The sequence below is a fragment of the Peromyscus californicus genome, unplaced genomic scaffold, assembly GCF_007827085.1.
Source record: "Peromyscus californicus insignis strain IS unplaced genomic scaffold, ASM782708v3 Scaffold_13__1_contigs__length_99412109, whole genome shotgun sequence".
NCBI lineage: Eukaryota > Metazoa > Chordata > Mammalia > Rodentia > Cricetidae > Peromyscus > Peromyscus californicus.
This window is the reverse complement of record NW_026294424.1, coordinates 66,542,343-66,563,861: the sequence shown is the minus strand read 5'-3', so window position 1 is coordinate 66,563,861 and position 21,519 is coordinate 66,542,343. Positions and strand designations below refer to the sequence as shown.

General features: G+C 45.8%; 3 protein-coding genes across 12 annotated transcripts in view; 1 reads left to right on the top strand and 2 right to left on the bottom strand.

Moving 5' to 3' along the window:
* Positions 1-7,678, top strand: part of Fryl (FRY like transcription coactivator) — a 248,884-nt gene extending 241,206 nt beyond the window's left edge. For 6 of the 7 annotated variants that reach the window (XM_052735117.1, XM_052735116.1, XM_052735114.1 and 3 more), the window contains 5 exons: positions 984-1,052; positions 3,359-3,376; positions 4,165-4,275; positions 5,167-5,357; positions 5,522-7,678. In XM_052735117.1, the coding sequence (XP_052591077.1) occupies positions 984-1,052; positions 3,359-3,376; positions 4,165-4,275; positions 5,167-5,357; positions 5,522-5,780 (648 nt within the window). In that variant the 3' untranslated portion in view covers positions 5,781-7,678. The remainder of the gene's footprint in view (positions 1-983; positions 1,053-3,358; positions 3,377-4,164; positions 4,276-5,166; positions 5,358-5,521) is intronic. The other variant, XM_052735115.1, reaches the window with a different exon arrangement.
* A 2,370-nt stretch (positions 7,679-10,048) lies between these two features.
* On the bottom strand, positions 10,049-14,646 carry Zar1 (zygote arrest 1). Of its 4 annotated transcripts, none has more exons than XM_052735119.1 (4): positions 13,173-14,646; positions 11,399-11,491; positions 11,221-11,309; positions 10,049-10,361 (listed from the first exon to the last, which is right to left on the bottom strand). In XM_052735119.1, exons 1-4 carry the CDS (start codon positions 13,974-13,976, stop codon positions 10,076-10,078), a joined length of 1,272 nt encoding a protein of 423 aa, XP_052591079.1. In that variant the 5' UTR covers positions 13,977-14,646; the 3' UTR covers positions 10,049-10,075. The 4 variants fall into 4 exon arrangements, with proteins under 4 accessions (XP_052591079.1, XP_052591081.1, XP_052591080.1 ...); XM_052735121.1 differs by having other exon boundaries at positions 11,235-11,309; XM_052735120.1 differs by lacking the exon at positions 11,399-11,491.
* A 275-nt stretch (positions 14,647-14,921) lies between these two features.
* Slc10a4 (solute carrier family 10 member 4) lies at positions 14,922-20,548 on the bottom strand. The gene is made up of 3 exons (XM_052735118.1): positions 19,746-20,548; positions 18,834-19,044; positions 14,922-15,670 (listed from the first exon to the last, which is right to left on the bottom strand). Exons 1-3 carry the CDS (start codon positions 20,336-20,338, stop codon positions 15,158-15,160), a joined length of 1,317 nt encoding a protein of 438 aa, XP_052591078.1. The 5' UTR covers positions 20,339-20,548; the 3' UTR covers positions 14,922-15,157.
* Positions 20,549-21,519: the final 971 nt, after the last annotated feature.

The following is a 21,519-nucleotide window of genomic DNA, read 5'->3' as shown; positions in this document are numbered from 1 at the left end:
TTCTCATTTTCATTCTTTGTCTGTGGAACACTGAGCTCCAGTTGAGGATTTTAAATACCTAACACTAAGATGTTTTCCAGGGAGCAACTTAATGAGCGGGTAGTCTTTCTCAAAGGAGAAAGTCTGTGTGGTTGATTTGATTACTTAATAATTTCAAAACACACACACACACACACACACACACACACACACACACACACACACACACACACCAAAAACGAAGCCACAAGCCCAGTCAGCCAGAAGAACTGACGACATCAACCATCAAAGCCCAGGAGCTTCATCTGAAGGCCCTTAGCCCTCACTTTGGAAACTCTATGGCTCCATTTTTCTACACATCCACAATGCTGCTTTATTTTAAATTAGTATCGACTGTAAGAATAGCGCCCCCAGGTAAAGAAAACCTTCATTTGACTTCTATATCCAAAATGCCTCAGAGATAGCATGCTTGTCATTTATTACCATCCAAAAGGAAAGGAAATAAATAGAAACAGGATTTAGATGGATCTTGGTTTCTGTTTCACTAATTAAAATTGGCGTGCGTCTTCAGAGAACTACATTTTGGATGAGCAGACAACCCTAGCTCATTTCTTTTTCTGTAAGTTACCTTTATTAAATTGACCAAAGAGAAACTGAATCTTTCATTTTCCACATCTCACATTTAGACACAAAGGTCAGGTAGAGACAGCAAAGATTTCCAATAAAATCTACAAAGCGAAGGATCTTACAATATGGGACACTGAGGGTCCCAAGCACACCGATTCCATCTTTGTTAATAAACTCAGTGTATGCCTCTTGTGGTATTGATCCCTTATTGGTATGTTCCATATTAATGATTGGCCTTAGGTGGAGATAAATTGTGTCTACAGCCAGTGCTAGCCTTTCAGGTCAGTTTCTGGTTTTATAGAGACAGACTTGTAACGCTAGTTTTGTTTATTCTGTGATGACTATTGAAATTTATTTACCCTTACTTATTTCTATAGTGGTTAGAGAATTGTAAGAGGACGTTCGGGGCCAGCGAAGACATATATAGGATAAACACCAATGCACAAGTAAGTCTTTCTGCTGAGTGAGGACATTGGGCGTTATAAAAAAAAAGTATGCATGCGATTGTACGTACTCGATATTCCTAGAGTGTTTGTAAGCCTTTTTCATTTTGGTTTATCAGAACAATCTTTTTGAAAGTTAGGTTCAGTGAGATATTGGCTTAGTAATGAAAACTTCACTTTAATAAAAATGAACAACCAGCTTGTGACTGAAGCTTAATAACATTGAGTTAGATAAGCTTGATGGGTATCTAGACAGTCCAGGTCGGCATTTAGTCGTATCTGCCTCTTAAGGGGAAAAAAAAAAAAATGGTTGTACATTAGTATTCTGTGGATATATTGTCTGGTGAGAAAAACAGACCCTAGAGCAATGTGCTATATATACTACTCTAAATATGAAATTGTGGGTCCGTTATGTTTTTCCCTAGTTGTTTTAAGCAGTAGCAACACATTTTCTTAGAGAAAGGCACATCTATAATACGCCCCCCATAATATGTTAAGACCTATACATTATTCCAGTGGGAGAAACGTCATGCTAGGAGAAAGCCTTCAACTCAGACACCTCCACACCTGACGTTTGAATCCCCCTTTTCACCTCCAGTTACATTTATAATGGTGTATTTCCATGGAAGTTATACGAATACAAGAATGAAATCTTGAGAAAATCATCCTTTTAACTATTAAGCTTTTCAGGCACAATGCCAGTATATATTTCATAATTATGCAACTCGGTTGAACAGTCCCTTCATTATCCCCATTTTGAAGATGAGGGAAGGAGGCTCAGAGAGGCCAATTTATCTCATAAGTAAATAGTAGAAACCAAGATTCAAACCTAGACAGGTAATTCTAAGCTCTGTTCTATTTTAAAGGAAAATTAAAATCATGGATAAAGAAATAAGATGGAAGTTAACTCTAGAATTGAACCCAGTGGCTATTTTTGATCCCTATGAGCATCGAATAAGCGAGGTGGAGATGCTGAGTGGGTCATATAATCCTTCTACCTCTAAGACTCCGCTTAAGACTGGTTTCTATTCTTCCTTTTACGGCTTTATGCTGCCCGTGCCCGTGTGCCAGTCTATACAAGCTGTCAGTAATATTTTATTGAACTAATGAAGACAAAAATCTATCATGCAAATATCAGTGTACTTAAAATGTGTGTATGTGTCAGTTTTGGTAATTCACAGCTATAGTTTGTGTGGTTGCCTATAACTGTAGCGGCCATAAGTTTTATCAGCTCACGTCCAATCCAACACTGTTGGCCTGTATGTGTACAATCGGTTCCATTTAACATGCTAACAGGAATAAGAAAAGGGATTTAAAGCTTGAATTCCCACCTGAAATAAACTATATGAAATAAAACCTTAGAAGTAAAACCTCCTGCTAACTGTTTGACATTTGGATTGTGCTCTGCTAATGTTACCGGGCCACTGTTTGCATAATTTATGGTCAGCTGTGATAGAGCTAAAGTTCACCTTTGCTTAGCAAATCCTTTCTAAACGGACAGGAATAAATGTGGTTTAAAAAAATAATAATAAAATAAAAAGCCCTTCCGAGGACACTTCAGCAAAGCAGGTTCATTTCCACACCAACAGTCTGTTTTAATTCCAAGTCACTCTTCTTTACCCCAGGGCTTTTCACTGTGTCTTTCTCATACGCCATCTCCACTTGCTTCACACCTACTTAGGTCAAACTTCTGGCATAAATGCCATTTGAAGTGTACTGTAAAAACACACTAGCTCTCCGTGTTCTGTCCTGTGGGCCTCAGCAGGAGTGAGACAGCCTGAGATCTAAGAGACGAACAGGTAGGAACGTCTAGAATGAGCCACACCAGAGAGCCTGCTGCTAGGTAGGATAAGTATTTTTCTGTGTAAGATTGGGAGCCAATTCAGCCAGTCCTTTGGTTAAAAAAATAATAATGGTAAATTCATTTAATAAGCTTCCCACTGCACTCATGGAGATGTTATTACAGTTAGGTTTGTTGGGAGAAGGACAAAAAATCCTAGATGAAGAACATTTACAACAGTTAGGGCTCCCAAGATCACTTTGTTCTATTTTTTGTGGCTTTTATACAAAACTAAACTGTAGCGCAAATTTTTATTTGCCAGAGGGAAAACACAGCCCACCCTGAAGTTATTACAATAAGTGCCCAGAAAGTAGTTTGGAAAGGACTTCATTCATAAAGCGTTGTTTGGGGTATAAATGTGTTCTTCAGTTTGCGTGGGGCATCTGTAACCTTAGTTACAATGATTTCTTATACTAATTCTTGATCTTTTTCTCTTTGTATTTTTTTGTGACCCGATCACCTTGCTTAGCAAATGGGAATTCTAGCAGTAAGTGGCCTGTCTTGATTTATAGATTCCTTATCCTTGCGAGACAAACTGGTTTTCATCTGCCATGTGTCCTCTCGTGACCTAGCAATGTTTTGCCATTGACCACTTTGAAAACGAGTATGTGCTTCAGGTTTGCATAGCCCCTAATCCATGACCATGTCGGTCCTATAAAATGAAACAGTTAAGACTTTATAATGAATATGCAACCAGCAGTTAGTTTTTTTTATACACCTACACCTGACATCTCTCCTTTTACATTTTAAATTTGGAATCGCACATGTCCGCTTCGCAGTCTCACTTAAATGAGATCACCAGGTGGTTTTCTTAAAGAGTCCGTTTCTTTAGAAGCCCCTTCCTTTTGGTAAGAGGACACCCAGTTTCGCTCTGCCCCGGTTGACAGGTGCATCAGGACCTCATGGGACCAGAGCCTGTGCAGCTGCACATTCCTCCCAGCAGCAGCTTAGAGTTTCCAATTTACATTGAGTCCTCTCCTCCAAAGCATCCTACATACTGCCTTCTGACCCTGTCTGTCCGGTGTGACAATGTGCTTCCTACTAAAAAGGGATTCTGTAACCAGCAGCAAAGCCTTGTTATGTGAATGCCAGCTCCCAAAGCACTTTTCACCTGCCTCCCATCAGCTTTACACCGTATTAACTTGCTTACTGCAGAAGCACAAATGCCAAGACGGTTTTAACCTACGTGTGATGTTTCACTGAAGTATGCCATCTGGTCAGGTCTGGAAAGCGGCGCCTCGGTTAACCTCCATTGTTAACACCGCTTCTTTGCAGGAGTTGGAGCTTTGCAGGCGGTTGTACAAACTGCACTTCCAGCTGCTGCTTCTGTTCCAGGCCTACTGCAAGCTCATCAACCAAGTAAACACAATCAGAAACGAAGCAGAGGTAAGTTCCCCTGGGCGTCAGGTCGCTTCTGGAAGTAGTCAGTACACACATGGGAGTGTGCATGCACGTGTTTAGCATGTGCTCGTGTGTGTACGTGTCTTGTTAGAACGCCTAAAGTCAAAAGCCACTTGGCATTGAACTTTCTCCGTGGATCAGTTAGCTCTTTTTCACATAGTAAATAAGAGAGCTGATATACAGCAGTTAAGCCGGAGGTTTGGTAGCAGAAACAGACCCATCATCAAACGTAAAGCATGCGTAAAGTTACTGTGACATCCCTAACATCTCATCTGTTTCTATAGTTTTATGAATGCACACGACATTAATACAGAGGTTAATACATAGGTTCACAGTTACTGACTATAATCTTTTTCCCCTCCTTACATTACTGCTACTAAAATTGTCATTAGGAAAATGGTCAAAATTTTTTAATTATAAATTTTGTTTATATTTATATATACATCTGTATATATGTGTGTATATATGCATATATAGACATATATGTGTATACACATTTATATAAAGTATCCTGGGTAAATAACCTTCTAAAATACATTTTCCTCACTGTCCAAAAGTAATTATAATCTTCTAAAATATAGTATAAGCATTTATTGCAACCTAATATATCCAGATTCTCTAAACTTGGTATAGGGACACATGTACTGTTACACCCAGTACTCAGGAAGTCGGAGCAGGAGGCACTCAGGTTCAGAGTAGCCCTCGGGTTATATGAGAAGACGCTTTGCTTGCCTGGTTGTTTTTCCCGCCTTTGGTTTTTTTCTTTGGTGGCTAATTTATATTCCTGTTGAAAAAGAGAGTCCCCACCATCAGCTCTATCCCTGACCGTGTATCCCTGGCCGTAGGAACAGATCTTTAAGGACGTATCTGTTTTAGGTCATCAACATGTCAGAGGAACTTGCCCAGCTGGAAGGTATCCTTAAGGAAGCCGAGGCGGCTTCGGAAAATGAAGAGATCGATATTTCCAAAGCTGCACAGACCACAATAGAAACCGCCATTCATTCTCTGATTGAAACTTTGAAAAACAAGGAGTTTGTGTCTGCGGTAGCCCAAGTCAAAGCTTTTAGGTAAGTGGGGGAGTCCGACCGCACAGCACCGTAGTGCGTTCCCTCCAGTAATAAACAGATACCAGTTACTCTAGCCAGGCAGTTTGGTTCACAGGCGTTAACCTAAAATGTAGCTTACAGAGTCATGACATACATCTCAGAACTTGAACGTTATGTATTTCCAGAACCCTCTGGCCCAACGACATCTTCGGCAGCTGTGAAGACGACCCCGTGCAGACGCTGTTACACATCTACTTCCACCATCAGACCCTCGGCCAGACGGGCAGCTTTGCGGTCGTCGGCTCAAACCTGGACATGTCTGAGGCTAACTCCAAACTGATGGAACTTAACCTGGAGATCAGAGAGTCTCTTCGCATGGTGCAGTCCTATCCACTTCTAGCACAGGCCAAACCAGTGGGAAATATGGCGAGCACTGGATTCTGAGCAACTTCTGATACGCGAGAGAGAGAGAGGGAGTAAAGCTGAAAATGATCAAGATTATTAACCAAGCACCTTTTATGAACCCTTGTGATTCACTGATAACTTTTGGGCAGCACCTACAATTGTAGTCTACTAATTTCAAACTATCAAAAACAAAAAACCCTGAAGAACAATATCTAACTGCTTAACTGCTGCCTATACCTCCACAGTACCTGTATGAAGAAGGAGTTTTGTTTTTTTTTAACCTATGTGAAAAAAGAAAAAGGGCTAAAAGAGATGCATACGAGTACATTACTCTGGAGGAAAGAATAGAATGCCGAAGACATTTGCAATAATGGCCTCCAAGACATGGCAGGGCGGGTGACGTGAGGCTGGGATCGGGGCCAATTCATTTTAGCTGAAGACCTGCCACCTGCAGAGTCACCTGGATTTCTAGCTGTCATCAACATAACCTACAGTTGACGCTAATCATCATCAACGACATGACGACCATCCAGTCCGACAAATAACAGACTTATTTGCAAAAAACCATTGGGTCTGGGGTTTTGTTTTGGTTTTCTCCCAACGTATGGGATAAGGGTTTGGGGGGTGTGTGTTTGTAGGGGTTTTTTTGTTTTGTTTTGTTTTGTTCTTGGTCTGTATATGGAATTATGTGTGTGTGAGCTGGGGTGTGTGAGCGTGTGGCCGTCCGATTTCCAAAGTGTGGATGTCTGGTGACAACTTCTCAGAGCATGCCTAAAAGAGCACTGCAAGATTATTTTTGAAGAAATTTTATTTTATTAGATCTAACTCTTCATAGTGTGTAAATGTTAGAACACTTTAATAATATTTTAAAACTGGGCTTTCCCAGTGTCTCAAAAAAAAAAAAAAAGAAAGAAATAATATATCTGTTAATATTATTGGACTCTGCTGCTGAGCTCTCTGATCAGTGCTTGTGTTGATATTGTTGATAACTAACCAAAGTAGATGCCTGCAGAGACTTTAAAATGTAAAATACAGATGTGCGCTGCCCGTCAGCGCCCCTCATTAGACAAGTTAACTTATTTTACTCCATAATTATTATAGATACTGCATAGACTAAAACCTGTATTTTCCTGTACATTCGTGCCACGCACTGTTATACCAGAGTACACGTACAGAGCTAAAGGAAAAGCTGTGGTCACTGATGGTGGACTGTGTGGTCTGCAGGCTCGGAGGGCCTCAGACGTCCAGAGGTGCAGATGGATTGTGTGTTGGTGCAGGACTCAGCTGGTTTCAGGCTAGAGGAGCCTTGGAAGACAAAAGCCTGAAGACTGACTCCCAAAACACGCAATATACTCCTCCACTGTCTAAGTGTGTAACGTAACACACACTGGATCCTCTGTCCTTTTTTTAAAAATAGCATTTTGTAAAGGAAATGAATGTAGTCCCACGACTCCTGATTTGAAAGGAACACCTTGTATTTTTTATATGCATCTCTTATCCACTGTGACTTTTATTTTCAAACTGGGCTCTGTGAACTCCAGAGTTTGGAATGGAGAAATGAATTGCTTCGCTTTGCCTTTTCCTAGGGGTGTGGGCCCTGACAGAAATGTAATTATGCTCAAGTGCATTAATCGAAGGCACTGTGCACGTCGCTGGACTGCTGGCCATAGTTATGCTTCCTGTCAAATTCCATAACTGGTCACAGCACATTCATAATCACTGTATTTTTTGACCCAGATAAAAAAAAAAACCAATTATTTTAATGGTGTTCTGGTACTGTAAATGGTGTCCTTTAAATTATTAATAACTTTTGGGTTGGGGGGGCAGGCACAGGGATGGTGTCCAGAGACACACCACACTTCACATCCCCCTCTCCCATCTTTCTCATCCTCCTTACGTCCTCTTTGTTAAAAATAAAAAATTAAAAAAGCATTGTAGCTGCTTTGTGTGGTATCTTAAGAAAATAAAGATGACTAGAGATGACATGTTACCTGCAGAGTTCTCACATATAATTTCACTTGAAAAAAGAAGAAAAACTTAAATTGTGCAAAGACGGGTAGTCAATTTATATGTAACTAATCCGGCAGCGTGTTAAAAAGTGAACCCACCTACAAAACCAGAAATCAGATCCACGAGGACTATCTTCCCTACAATGCCTCCACTTTACTTGCTACAAACAACCCTCTTCACCCAATCCACCAGTTTAAACGGTTAGGAAATAGATTGGGCAGTCTCCTCATGACGCTCTTTAGGAAGCCAGAGTATAACAGCAGGATTTGGAGCTGCCGCACTTTCTGTGACCCAGAGGTTGGAGCTGTTGTTGTTCACCACCTATGGATGCTGGCTTGAAGCATCGCTAAGGGACCTTTTGGGAAAGATCACCGTCACAGCAGCATCACCTACACTCCAGGGAAGAGCCGAGAGTTACTGTGTGGCTTTCCCGACCCCCTAGTTTTCAAAGTGGTCTACGGTTAACTTTGAAAAGTTCAGAATTACACAAAAACCAATCCTCTCAACATGCAGAGGTGGTATTTGGAGTGTCTCCTGCTAGCTTTTCACGCAGTCTCAAACTGATGCTCTCTAAACTTCGGACGCATGCATAAATGGTGTGACGCCTCAGTGCTAGAATGTTGCTATGGAAGACAAACTTTGTGTCACTTGGTTCAGTATCCAAGTGCCCACATTCTGCCCCGGGATAGAATTAGCTGCCCCGGGAAAATTAATGACAGCACTAAACTTGAATTATTTTACTACCCACCTTAGCGGTTGGGTTTGTCTTTGGACTCATTACAGACTCCTTTAGGTCACTCATCCCACGTGGCAAGTACTTACTCAGTATATGTTATGAATATCATGTAATGGGAGTCAACTGGATTGCCTTTGCCTGGATCTAGTCCCAACTAAGTCAGAGGTCACCCATGAGCACACTTGAGAACATCACTTTTAACACCACAGTTCTTAACATTCCGCCACCACCACCTTAGTCCTTAAAACTCCTTATCTGTCTCCGGGTACCCAGAGGACTTAACTTTAAAAGGCAATCCACCCTCATGGTCCATTATCCATAACACACCTTTAAAACGTTTTAGTTGGGGGGTGGGGTGAGAGGTGGCTCGGCAGTTAGGAGCACTGGCTGCCCTTGCAGAGGACATGGGTCCAGTTCCCAGCACCCACATGGTGGCGCTCAACTGCAACTCCCATTCCAGGAAGATCCAGGGCCCTCTTGCCTCCTCAGGCACCAGGAATGCATGTATGTAGCACACACAACATACAGGCAACACACACACACACACACACACACGTCAAATAAAAAGAAAAAATAGAAGCCTTCTAGTGCCTTCTCATAGATAACTAGGCAGTGACCAGCCCCAGGCAGGGCCTGCAAAGTTCCCCAATCCGCTCTTGCTAGTTTTACCAGCTATCTTATGCTCAGTATTTGGCTTTTTCTCTGGTTTTTCTCTGCCACAGGACGTTGTCCTGGCATGAAGCATGTCCGTCAAACTCTTAGACAAGCCTTTATTGAGGCATTTAGCTAAGAGCTTCTGCACCTGCTCAGATCTCCGCCTTTTTATTTAGAACTGATGGCCCCTCTGAGAATCATCATGAGGATAGAGGTATTTGCTGGTCACTAGGATATGTGTTAGCCACACCCCCCATGAGGTTCACACCCCAGAGGAGATGCAGGTTGATAGCGCTCTGCACACTCATCAGCTTGATTCATTTGGGCCCGGGTGGACCTGTCCCCCACACGCCAGGACACTAGAGAGTCCTCAAGCTCACTTTGGACTCTGAGCACATTCCTTTGGATATTTGCTAGTGCACAGGATGTCAGGCTGGCATCTGTGATGGGGGGGGGGGGAGACGCTACTGTGACACGTTTAAAAAAACTAGGAGCACAGTTTCCACCTGGTTCTGCTTGTGTTAGACCAGCAGCCAACACCCGCTTCATCAGAAGCCCCTGAGTTTGTACGCTCGGCACCATCATCTGCCAGTGGGCTCTCAAAGTTCCCGGGGGTGGGGGGGATGGGGGGGGAGTAGGAGGCCTAATAAAAACAAAACACTACACTACACCCCATACAACTTTATCATGTGTTGATCCTGTTTGATAAAAATCGTAGGAACTTCAGACCTACAGACTGAAGCTGCCTTTGAAGCCTTAAGAGCCAATCCAGTGCCTGTCACCTCCCTAACTCGGCCTGACCCACTCTGCCATCGACAGACGTTAACCAAGTATAGGTGACAGGTCCCACCGACTTCCAGCACAAGCTTTCCTCAAACCGAGACACAAATTGGATAAAGCCTCAAACTGTTTTTGCAATACTTTTTTATTATTATTATTTCACGGGCTTTATCCAAGTATACTGCCTTTCATGAAGTATTTTGAGAAGGGAGAGGTGGAGAGGAGAGGGGGGCGTGGGAGAAAGCTCGCTTGCCCGCTCCGTCAGCCCCATCTGGCAGAAACGTGTCCGACTTGGACTAAATGATGTACTTGAAGCTGAAGGTGCTATCACAGGACAGCCGTTTGTCCTTACATCTCCCACACAAGTCTTGACGATGGGGGCGCTTAGGGTCCACGTGGCGAAGTCTGACTGGGCAGGCGCATCTAGTTCTTTTACAACTCTGAAAAATCAGAGTGAGAAGTACAAAGGCTGAACGGACCCCTCTTCCCCTTGATCCGTGGAGCCTCAAAGCAGGTAAGAGGACAGAGCAAGCGGGGCCAAGTGGGCAGTGGCTTAAGGCGCCTTACTGGAGGAAGGTGCCTACTACCCCCTTTCCTAAATGGAGTCTTCATGGTTTTCCACCCTTGGTTCCTCAGTGCCCACCCTAAGGTGGTGAATTCTCCAATTACCAACTTAAGTGCATTGACTGGACTCTCAAATAGACATATGGGCTCCATTAGCTCTGATTAATATTAACAGGTAAATGATGTCGCTTCTTTCTTTTTAAAGATTATCTAAGTCCCTTGGCATGCACGGTGCTAAGCCAATGCTTAGCCTCCACAGTTATGGGTGAAAAGCATAAAGCTGGAATTTAGAACGGTCTTACAGGAAACTCCCTTTGTGAACTCTCAAGCAAGCAATTCGTGTGTTTCATACTCTAACCTGGATACATGCTTCCCATGAAGCATTTGGGTAATAGTGTACCACCTCAAGCTCGCAGAAAGGTATTCTGTTTTACAGTATGTTTTCCGGCACACCAAGTGGAGTGGCAGGTAAGCAAGCCTTCTATACTGCAAATAAGGTAACGGGTTCAAAAGAGACCGCACAATCCAGTTTTATAAGAGCAGAAAGGAAGACACCCCTTTTCACAGTGGAGGGGACTTCCTACCTACCACCAAAACAAAAAAAAAAACACAAAACAAAAACAAAAACAAACCAAAAAAAAAAAATGAGCCTATGGCTACTGGGAACCTAGCCTCATTTAGGAAACATATTCAAAGTAGTACACAAAAAAAAACCCACTTCCAAAAATGCAAAACCTTGTGTGATTTACTTGGCAGGTGATATCCTCCACTCGGTAGGGGTTGTAAGACTTCTGGCACACTCGGCAGAACTGTTTGAAGTACACCTGCGACAAGAAAGAGCGTCCACGTGGAGCAGATGCCCAGCAGCAGCATGGTGGGAACGGGAACGGGCCAGCCCCACAGCGCCTCTTACCTTGCTGGTGCCCTGCACACACCACACATAGGCACTCTCCCATCGGGTATTGCACTCCTTGCAGTGGTAATAGCCATACTTCTGCTCTAAGAACTGAACAGCGGGATAGCAGACTTTAACCCCGTGAGGCCTGAGGGCCCCTCGTGTTAGAACCCGGGACAGAGCCTACCCGGTACTTAAAATGACCAAACTTCATTCTAGATCGTGGTGGGGAAGTAAGGTTAGGTCTGCATCAACCTCTAAATTAGAATCAATCAGGTGAGCTAATAGCTCAACTGAACAAATCTGTAGACCGAGACCAAACAAAACAGCTTGTGTACCAGACTCGTTTGGCTGGCTGACACGTTAAGTCTTTGCCCTCAGACAAGGGAAAGTATCTAGTGCTGTCTAGAGTTCAGGATTCTTTCTTAGGCCTCTTATGTGGGGTGACACATGATCTTAGGACACATGCAGATGACAAGTTATTCATCAGGCTGAAAGAAAAGACTCTTCTAAACTTTCTCGGGTGTTCAACCGAACATTAAATTCTCCACAATGCTAGTTAAGTTTCCCAGAAAGTCCTGCTACATATCTGTGAGTACAGGCCATTTAGTATGAGCTAAGTAGTGTTAGCAGCACCCGATTCTTAAATGTCCCATCTTCCTACTTGGCGACAAACAAGTTGGGAACAAGTTTTCCCCATTAAGCCTTTAGGACTGGTAGGAGCTTAGAAGAGCACTTTATGCAATTTATAGGTAAGCAAACACCATGGAGGCCAAAAAAAAAGCTTGAGATTTTTGCCTAGATCACACTCAACTGTGAACGGCAATGGCCAATGCTTTTAGGAAGGTCTGTCTTTCCTCCCTCCACCCCAAACACAGAACACAATCTTCAGATAACTGTGGGAAGTGAGGAATTAATTCCTAGGAGCCCTTTCCTATGGCTCCTCTTTCCCCATTTCCTTGGGAGTTACAACTGCCCTCCTTGTGCCCCTGGCCCTTGTTTGGCTAGCCTAGGCAGCAACTCAGGACTGCCCAAAGGCTTATGCGGGATGAATCGAGAGCTTTTTAAAGTAGGGCAAGTTTAGCGGGGAGAAGCTTCAGTTGACAGCTTCAGAAATCAGGAAGGATCTGGTAGGAGGACCCTGTTAGTCAACTCAGATTTTCCCGCCTCGAGTGGGAAAATGAGAAGCGGGGCCTTGGGAATTGATTGTCCCGCGATCAAGTTCACCAGCTGATGCTCCCCGGTGTGCGGACTTATCTTCCTTCAGCCATCTGAAGTGTGGTCCAGTCAGACCTGGCTGTGCGTCCACCACGGGGGGCCTTATTTATGGCGTGCATGTGATCCGAATAAAGTAATTACACTGGCATTTCCCAAAAAACAGACTCCCAGTGAGTCGGGCCACGTATGTGTTGGTTTTATTGTGTAAACGCCTCCCTCTGCAATAACAGCGACTGCAAGATCCTGTTTCCCGCGGGGCTGGAGAGTTGAATCAGCTGTTAAAAGCACGCCCTGCTCTTCCAGAGGACTCTAATTCAGTTCCTAGAACCCATATGGCGGCTCCCAACCATCTGTAAAACTCCAGTCCCAGGGCATCCCCACCTTCTGCTCCCACACCTCCACCACCACCAAGCGCAGACACACGCAGGCAAAACATTCATACACGTTAAAAAAAAAAAAGCATACACATTGATGACATTGAAGAATGCTATGCCATGCATTGCCCTGGGCCCCCAAACTTAGCCCCGAAGGAGACCCCCAAGTCTGGAGGCTTCTGGGGCCCATCCAGCCTCACCTGGAAGCGCAGGCGCTCCTTGTCCGACTCCGTGCTCTGCGGGGAGACCCCGTTTCTCGAGGAGGCCGAGTCACCCGTGTCCTGAGCCGTCTCTGCGGCAGGACGCAGCTCCTGACTCCGGGGCTCAGACTGCGAGGTCGCCCCACTGTCCGGGTCCTCCCGCAGCGGCTGCTCCTGCCCGGCCTCCCCTTCGTCTTGGACGTCGCCCCCTTTGTTGCACGGCTCGGGGACTTCTTTCCTCGCCGCCACCTCTCCCTTTCCCGGCTCCGGTTCCCAGGTCCCCGCGGGTGCCGGCCCCGGCTCACCCTCGGTGGGCTTCTGCCCGCCCTCCAGCGGAGAGGCGAGGCCACAGAAGGCCACCGGCGAGTACACGGCGACAGTGCGCCAGGAGCGCGGGAGCCTCCGGGCGCCGGCGGGGCTGCAGGGTGGGCGGGAACCCGGCCGGACCTCGGGGCCGGGCCGGCGCTGTCCGAGCTGCAGCGTGCGGCGCCCGAGCGAGCACTGCACCGAGGCGTCGCGGCGCGGGTTCACCTGCACCGCGGCATCGCGGCTGCTGACCGGCCGGGGACCCATCCGCGACAACAGGGCCATGAGCTGCGCCCGCCGGTAACTGTCGAAGTACTCGGTGGCGCTCAGGTTCCCGCAGCCCGGGAAGAAGGAGGGAGGCCCCGGCCGGTAGCCCCCGGCACGGAACCGCCAACCTTCCCGGGCCTTGTCGCCTGGCGGGTAGGGATGCGGACACGAGTGGGGCATGCTCGCCGGGAACATGTGTGCGTCCCGCGCCTCGCCCGCCCAGGCAGCCATCAGCTCGGTCCAGCTGCTCGCCACGTCCCGCTAAATAGGTGGCCGCGCCCCGGCGGGAGAAGCCCTGCCACCCCTTGAGACGCGGAGCGGAACCCTCCCCAGCCTCTTCCTACACCGGTGGGCGGCAACCCCCACGAGGAGGCGGAAAGACGGCTCTCCTTGCTAGGCACAGTAGCGATTTGTAGGGGAACTCGCCGAGGCGAGAATTCCACCGGGTGAGAATCATCACCGGGATTAGCCAAGCCAGGTGGCCCCTATGCCCTCGTGCCTCCAGATGTCTGCCATGAGGAAGGAGAGGCAGGCACGGTGTCTTGATTAGGGAGCAAAATACCGAGGTAGGGGCCTGCTTTGAGCCTCTGTATCTGTTGTCTCAGGTCACAGTTCACTTAGCTCAGAACCGTGGAGCAGTGTCCACCCACGGCCCTTTCAGGAAGGGATGCCCCTTAGGGAGCCTGTAGCTACAGCCCTTCCCTAGGAGTGAACAGGGGTACCTGTTTTCTCTCCTTTGGGGTGAGGTCTACAAATTTCCCTAAGTAAATCATTCCCTCAAACGATAAGTGGATCTGAGATGCGTTTACACAAATGCAGGGAATGGATGGAGGAAAAAAATGCCTTCATCCCTGGAAAATGCTGGCAGTCGTTAACAACAAAAAAAAAAGATACTAGATCAAGTAGTCAAATACAAGAATGTGATTTTCTCTGGTTTGATAGCGGCTTGATGAAATGCTATATCTCAGTCTCATTGACCTGTTTTGGACTTGTCTCAATACAGGCTAGTACTGAATGAATCTCAGCAGGTGTTTGTAAGTTGAGCAAACACATGTTTTTGTTTTACAGTTTTACTCATATATGCACCAGACATCTACATTTCCAACCCCAGTCTTCTAATACAGTGCTTATCTGTAGCAACGGTGGTGGGAATGGCAAAGAAACCACACAGCAGGCTTAACCAGAGGAGGTGCACGTTAGCTGACCCCGGTGCAAGCAATATTGGAACACTGGTAATTCATAAAAACACATGGTTAACACTGAGACACAACATTACAGCAGGAAGATCAAATCTGTTACATGAACTGTAAACCCATCTTTATCCTGGATGTGAACCATATATGAGCTACCACAGGTCGTAAATAGGAAGTAGTAATTCAGCCAAATGGAGGCTCCTACGTGTATCTCCACGTTCAGAGGGAGGTCTGGGTAGTCTCCATCACTACGAAGTCATCTGTTCCCACTGTGCCATAGGAGGTGTCTGCCATTTCCTCTTCTTTCAGTTTCTTATAAGAAATATCTGTGTCTTCATCCTCATCTAGGGGATCTCGCTTGTGCAGTATCTCACTCCCGTACATTTTGTATATTAAAACCAAAACCCCTGCTTCTGCGGACTGGAAAAGGGCATAAAGCAGAGGAAACATGTACATACTTCCTATGAAGCGTGGTGGGAAGGCCAGTTTGAGGATGGCGGTACAGAGCTGCACATTCTGACTCCCTGTCTCCAGGCATACAGTCCTCTTGCAGTTGGGTGGAAGATGGAAGAGAGTAGCTAAGCCATAGCCCGAGGCATAGCCTGCCAGAGGCATAAAAATGGCGATCACATAAACGGCTGCCGGGATCGTTGCCAGCAGTTCAGGTCCCAACATGGTGCCAGTCAGTATGAAAAGAACCACCAAAGTCACTAGCAGAGACCACAGGGAAACCTGATAAGAGAAAGTAGATAGGCAGACTATCAGCAATGCCATCCTGGAGGAGGAATGCAGGCAAGGGGGTGGTACCTCCCACACAAAATGGAGGTGATTGACAGAGTCCGCCCGAAGGCTGGAACTCCATGTTAGACGGAATTGCTCAGGGGCGTGGCCTGATATCCAGTGACAATTTACTTTCTCTGAGCTCTGGCCTTTGCCTTGGATGGAGCAATATAAGAGCAGTCTACTCCCTCTAAAAAGTCTTTCAAATGGTAAACCGGTGATCAGGGGATGGTTCCTGTTTTTAGGCAGACTGTCGCTCAGCCTCTTAGCCTGGGTCTTACAACCTTTAGCACTCGGCATATATGTTTAATTTACTGGCATGCCTCTTTAAAATGGAGCCCAAGGACTAGACTGGACAATTTAATCTTTACCTCTCCTGAATCCTGTGCTTTCCACATGAAATTAGTTCTCATTTTAATATAGATAAAAGGCTGTTAAGTTTACAATAAAAATTAACTTAGTTTAGGATATTTTTAACTTTCAACGTATAGTTCTAAAGATGGCCAGCAATATGGAAAAATTATCAAGAATGAAAGTGTAAGATGTGATGAATTCTTTGTAATTCTGCAACTCTACTCTTTCATTTATCCATGAAAAAAAAATCTCCTAAGTTTCTAATGATTCTTAGGAAGTATTACAAGAGGAAGGCTCTAGGTATACTGCTATTGGTTGGGTAAAATGGGCCCTCTTGGGGTTCTGACTGGTACATTTCACTCATTCAAATAAAAGAGGATTCATAGAGATGAGGAAGAAATCTAAAAATGTCGCTAGTCCCCTTCAGATAGGTAGTTACGTTGTTCTTTTCCCATGGAGTGTGAGGGCACTAGTGATCCAAGAAAGCTGAGGAGTAAATTCTGCCTCCCTGAAGAGCGTATGAGAGAGGCATCATTGGGGAGTCTCTGCACTGACATGTACTTGATGCTCTTTTGAAAATATTTAAAATTGAGTCAGGCAGTGCTGGTGTACCCCTTTAATCTCGGCACTCGGGAGGCAGAGGCAGGTGGATCTCTGAGTTCAAAGCCAGCCTGGTCAACAGAGTGACTTCCAGGAGAGCTAGGGCTACATAAAGAAACCCTGTCTTGGGAATTTTTTTTAATTGATCTAGGCTGATCAGAAATTCAACTCTTGAAGATACTGAAGTAATTTCCTAAGGTCTATAAAAATATGTGCACAGCTGGCAGAGAACTATCACAAATCAACACTTTTATTAAGTTTCGAAGTGTATCATATTGAAAGCACCAGCAGGAATTCCAATTCTTCATTCTGAGGAGTCCACCTACAAAATCCCTTTAAGCAATTTAAAATTTAGAAAAAGAAGAAAGAAAAGATGAAAAGGCCATATGGGTGGGCACTGAGAGGGAAGGCTCATTTTCAGTGTTTTCAAAATTTCCTGATTATGCCAGCCTCATCTTTCCAGTGAGGCCAACTCACCGTAATTGTCTTATTTAACACATTTCTTCTATTTTTAGAGCATAAGTTCCTCATTGACTGTCTTACTCCTGGAATTCCTTAACTTTCATGATAAGTGACATTGGGTTAGTAATAAAACAGTAGCTCATGGTTTAGCTACCTGACTGCGTCTCAAGACCATCTCTGGAGATACTGTCTACATATAATTAGGTGTTTATTATACTCTATATTGGTAATTGTATAGGCTTTCTTTCACTTAGAGCTAGATCTGTGTACAGAACTGAACCCTCTGTCTCTCTGGCTAGGGGAAGTTGCCTCCTCTGTGTACGTAGAAAATAAGTTCATAAAAGTAAAACAAAAAAGTTTCTATATTCCGAAGTCTGCATAACTATAACACTGAAATGGCTTTTTTTCTTGTCGAAAGAAACTTGTCTCCACAGTTTAGTTAGTTGTGTATTTTGGTTAGCTTACTTCCTAAAATGAACATTTCTGTTTTCACCTTCTCTCACTTTTCAAAAGAAGTAAAATGAATATTTTCTGGTCAATTATTAGAAAGTATATGTTGATAAAATATCCACTTTAAAAATAAAACTATGTTAGAAATATTCCCTAGTAATAGTAATCCTTCATCATTTCATAACTTGAAAAACTATATAAAATAATGCAACAGGGAAGGAAAAAGATACACAGGTTTAGAAACGACAATATCATTTACACTACCCAGGACCCAGTTTTATTTTGTGCTTTGAGACCAACATTTTGTTATATTCTATTATATTGACACACTATCCTGCTAATTTCAACTTTTTTAATTAAGAAGATATTTAAGGGTACCTATTGCAGGTTTGGTTTCCTCAGAATTAGAGTTCCACTTGAAAATATACTAATGCACTATAAGTGTTTCGAATAATTTTATTTAACCTGCTCTGAATTTTAGTCCTATTCAGTTAGTAGGAAATGCTTGCCGTTTTTGTGTTGTTTTATTTGTTTGTTTGGAGACAGGTTATCATTATGTAGCCCTGGCTGATCTAGAACTCACTATGTAGACCAGGCTGGCCTTGAACTCACAGAGATCTGCCTGCTTCTGTCTCTCAAGTGCTTAGATTAAAGGCATGTGCCACTATGCCCTGCAATGCTTGCCATTTGATTGCACTATGTCCCCATGAATCTATGAGTACTAACAGATCTCTACACTACTGTTAATTTTCAGATGTGATAGAGCAGCGGTCCTCAACCTTCCTAAGGCTGTGACCCTTTAATACAGTTCCTCATGTTGTGGTGATCCCCAACTGTAAAATTATTTTCATTGTTACTTCACAGCTGTAATTGTACTACTACGATGAATCGTAATGTAAATATTTTTTGGAACTAGAGATTGGCCAGGGGGTCGCGACCCACAGGTTGAGAAACAACGTTGAAGGGGTTCTCTTGCTTTGTAATCTAGAATGGATTTCAGATCCAGCCCTCCTGTGTCACCCTCCGAGCGCTGGGATTACAACCTGCGCCTCTCTTCCTAACTTTGGCTGTGACTTAATTATATCTATTAGCCCACTGAGAACATTATTAGGTTTGTCATGAATCAGCCTTTGTCGTATAAACTTGTTAAGTGTGTCCCTTCCCTGCTTTCCAAACCTCCTAGCATGTCAGCTCCTCTCCAGAGACCAGACTCTAGGTCGGTGCCACTGGAAGGGAAGAGAGACCTTACCTTCACGATGTAGTCAGCCACCCGATTGTATTTGTAGCGGATGAAGACGCCCAGCCCAATGGGAATGAGAGTGCTGCAGAGAGTCAGGGTGACTGCCCCTAGCGGGAGCAATTGCACCAGAGGGGTATTGATCCAAGCCCGGCTGTAGATCCAGAGGCAGAGGGGCATCAACACCAGGGCCAGAAGCGTGGAGGAAATGGTCATGATGATGCTGCAAAAAGGTGTGAACAGAAGTCAGAAAGGGCTCTGAGCCAAAGAGCCTGCCACGTCTTCCCTTACCTGTTACGTAGAGGGGAAGGGAGCTGGGGGCACTGCAAACCGCAGGGTTGAGGTCTGCAGAGAATCTATTTTATCCTGGCGTAAAAGAAACATGAATCCCAGGCAAGACAATGACAGGATCCAGGACCCAGGACCGGGGACCCAGGACGGCTGCCCTGGGCTTCATAAAGCCTGGAAACTGATTGATTCTGAGGACAAGAAACCTTTTCTTTTAACCCTACCAAATGCCCTGCAGCGCTGGAACTGGTGGATGCTACTTGCTGGATTAAACTCAATTATGTTGCAGTCTCTACGAGATTACTTTCTTTATGGGACTACAGTCCTGGTTTGCTTTCTGCATTTCCGTTCGAGTCCTAGCTTCAGACTTCTCTCTTCTCTTTGCCTTCCAGTTACTAGAGACATGAGCTGACCCTCCGGAGCGATGCCTGAAATCCCAGGGCCGTTAGGCAGCTAGGTCCGGGTCTAAATCTTCCCCCATTGACACCCAACCCCTAAGTGTTCGCCAGGATTTCACAACCTCCATATCTTCCTCCTCTTTATCCTCCCCTCCTCGGGGTTTCATCCCAAACAGCTGCACACATCCCTCTTCCTGTGAACTCTGAGGGTTGGGTTGGGGTGAGAAAGAGACCATACCTGAGGTTCATGTCACCGTCCACCAGCAGGGACATCAGGTTGGAGAGATTTCCGCCGGGACAGCAGCCACATAGGAGTACCGCCACCGCGGCCACCTCATCCAGCTTGAAGACGAGAGCCAGCAAGAAGGCCAGCAGCGGCAGGAAGCCGAACTGGCAGAGCGCGGCCAGCAGCGCGCCCACGGGCCGCCGGACGTGTGCCCCGAAGTGGTTCACGTCCACGGTGCAGCCCAGGCCCAGCATGGTGATGCACAAGGCGGCTCCCACGAACACGTTCAGCCCGTGGTTGAGCGGTGTGTCCCAGAACGGGGGCTCGTGGGGGACCCAGGGCCGGGGGAAAGCGGAGGAGGAGCCCTGGCCGGCCACGCCACCCGCGAGGCTGCTGCTCGTGGGCTCTGGGGTCGGGCTCGGCCCGGGGCTGAAACCCATGCTCGCACTCGGAGCGAGACTGAGCCCGGGGCCGGGGCTGGAGGCGGCAGTGAGCGGCGACAGGGTACCGGTGCTCGGGCTGCTGGCGTTGGGCGACAGGGTGAAGTTGTCCGGCAGCAGCGAGGACCGGTCAAGGAGCAGGGTGGCGTTGTCCAGGCCGTCCATGGCGCTGTCGCCGAGGCGCGCTCTGCGGGGACTGTCCCCGGCTGCGCCTCCTCCCTCGGTCCTGCGGTCCCCGCCACCCGTCTGTCTGGTCAGGCGTCCCCGCGGCGGCGGCGTCGGTGCGGCGAGCCGGTCCTCGCTCCCGTGTGCATGCCGCCCGGCGGCTGGCACTGAGCACCACGCAGCCCGCCCGCGCCCTGTCGCTGCCCGCGCCACAGGCCCCGCCCTGCCGCCCGGTCGGTCCCCCTCCTTTTAATCACAGCTAAGTGGTTCTGTACCAGCGCAGCCAGGGGAGGAACAAAGACCCGACAAAGCCCAAGAGGGCGGAGGAGACCAGGCCGGGCTGCCCATCACATTCTCTGATGGCCCTCCCTCTTTTTCTTTTTCTTTCTTAAAATATTTTTTCTACCTCAGATGTTAAATTTGAACATGAAGTCCCAAGCGAGATTTGGATATACGTAGACTCTTGTTAAATCATGTTGAATGAACGTATCTCCTTCGACATTTAACATTTCTTTATGATGAAAATATTCCAAACGCTTTCCCCTAGATTCTCCAAACACACAGTACACAATTATCTTTAGTCACCCCGCCCAGCAGTCGTACACCAGAACCCGGCCTCTTTGGTAATGAAATCTAGAGCGCCAGACTCATCAAATGGGGGGGGGGGGGGAGCTTATCTAAGTATACATAAGTCATATACATAAACAGTTTAAATAGTCCGCAGCTCTAGGCATAGAGGGGCCCGGCTTCATGTGAGCCAGTCTGGAAGCAGCACATGTATCTGGCTTGAATTTGCAAACAAAAATGTTAAGCTTTTTATGTTCAGTCTCCAAGTAAAAAGCAATAATAATGATTTAATTTTTATTTTTTCAGCCTGGTGCTGTTTCAGAACCAGGGCAAACCCATGGACTGGATATTCTGTCTGTGAATTCCACTGAAAGGTATTTATTTTTAATTGACACATTGCAATTGTACATATCTATTGTGTATAGTATAACATTTTAATCACAGACACGATGCTAATGGTCAGATCATAGCCATCAGCGGCACATATTTGCAATGTCTCTGGTTAGGAACACTGAATCCTCTCCAATTCCCATTTTAAAATACTCAATTACTTGTTGCCAACCAGTTATCCTATATTATGGCCTGAATCTTACAATCAGAGGCAGAACACCTTG

What these genes read in the sequence shown, in the direction of transcription:
- Zar1 (XM_052735119.1), bottom strand. Translation starts at nt 13,976, where the DNA reads ATGGCTGCCTGGGCGGGCGAGGCGCGGGACGCACACATGTTCCCGGCG. An exon ending in AGGAGCGCCTGCGCTTCCAG is followed by an intron (nt 11,492 to 13,172) that starts GTGAGGCTGGAT and finishes CCCGCTGTTCAG; the next exon opens with TTCTTAGAGCAGAAGTATGG. An exon ending in TGCCAAGTAAATCACACAAG is followed by an intron (nt 10,362 to 11,220) that starts GTTTTGCATTTT and finishes CTGATTTTTCAG; the next exon opens with AGTTGTAAAAGAACTAGATG.
- Slc10a4 (XM_052735118.1), bottom strand. Translation starts at nt 20,338, where the DNA reads ATGGACGGCCTGGACAACGCCACCCTGCTCCTTGACCGGTCCTCGCTG. An exon ending in GACGGTGACATGAACCTCAG is followed by an intron (nt 19,045 to 19,745) that starts GTATGGTCTCTT and finishes ACCTTTTTGCAG; the next exon opens with CATCATCATGACCATTTCCT. An exon ending in TGGCTGACTACATCGTGAAG is followed by an intron (nt 15,671 to 18,833) that starts GTAAGGTCTCTC and finishes TTCTCTTATCAG; the next exon opens with GTTTCCCTGTGGTCTCTGCT.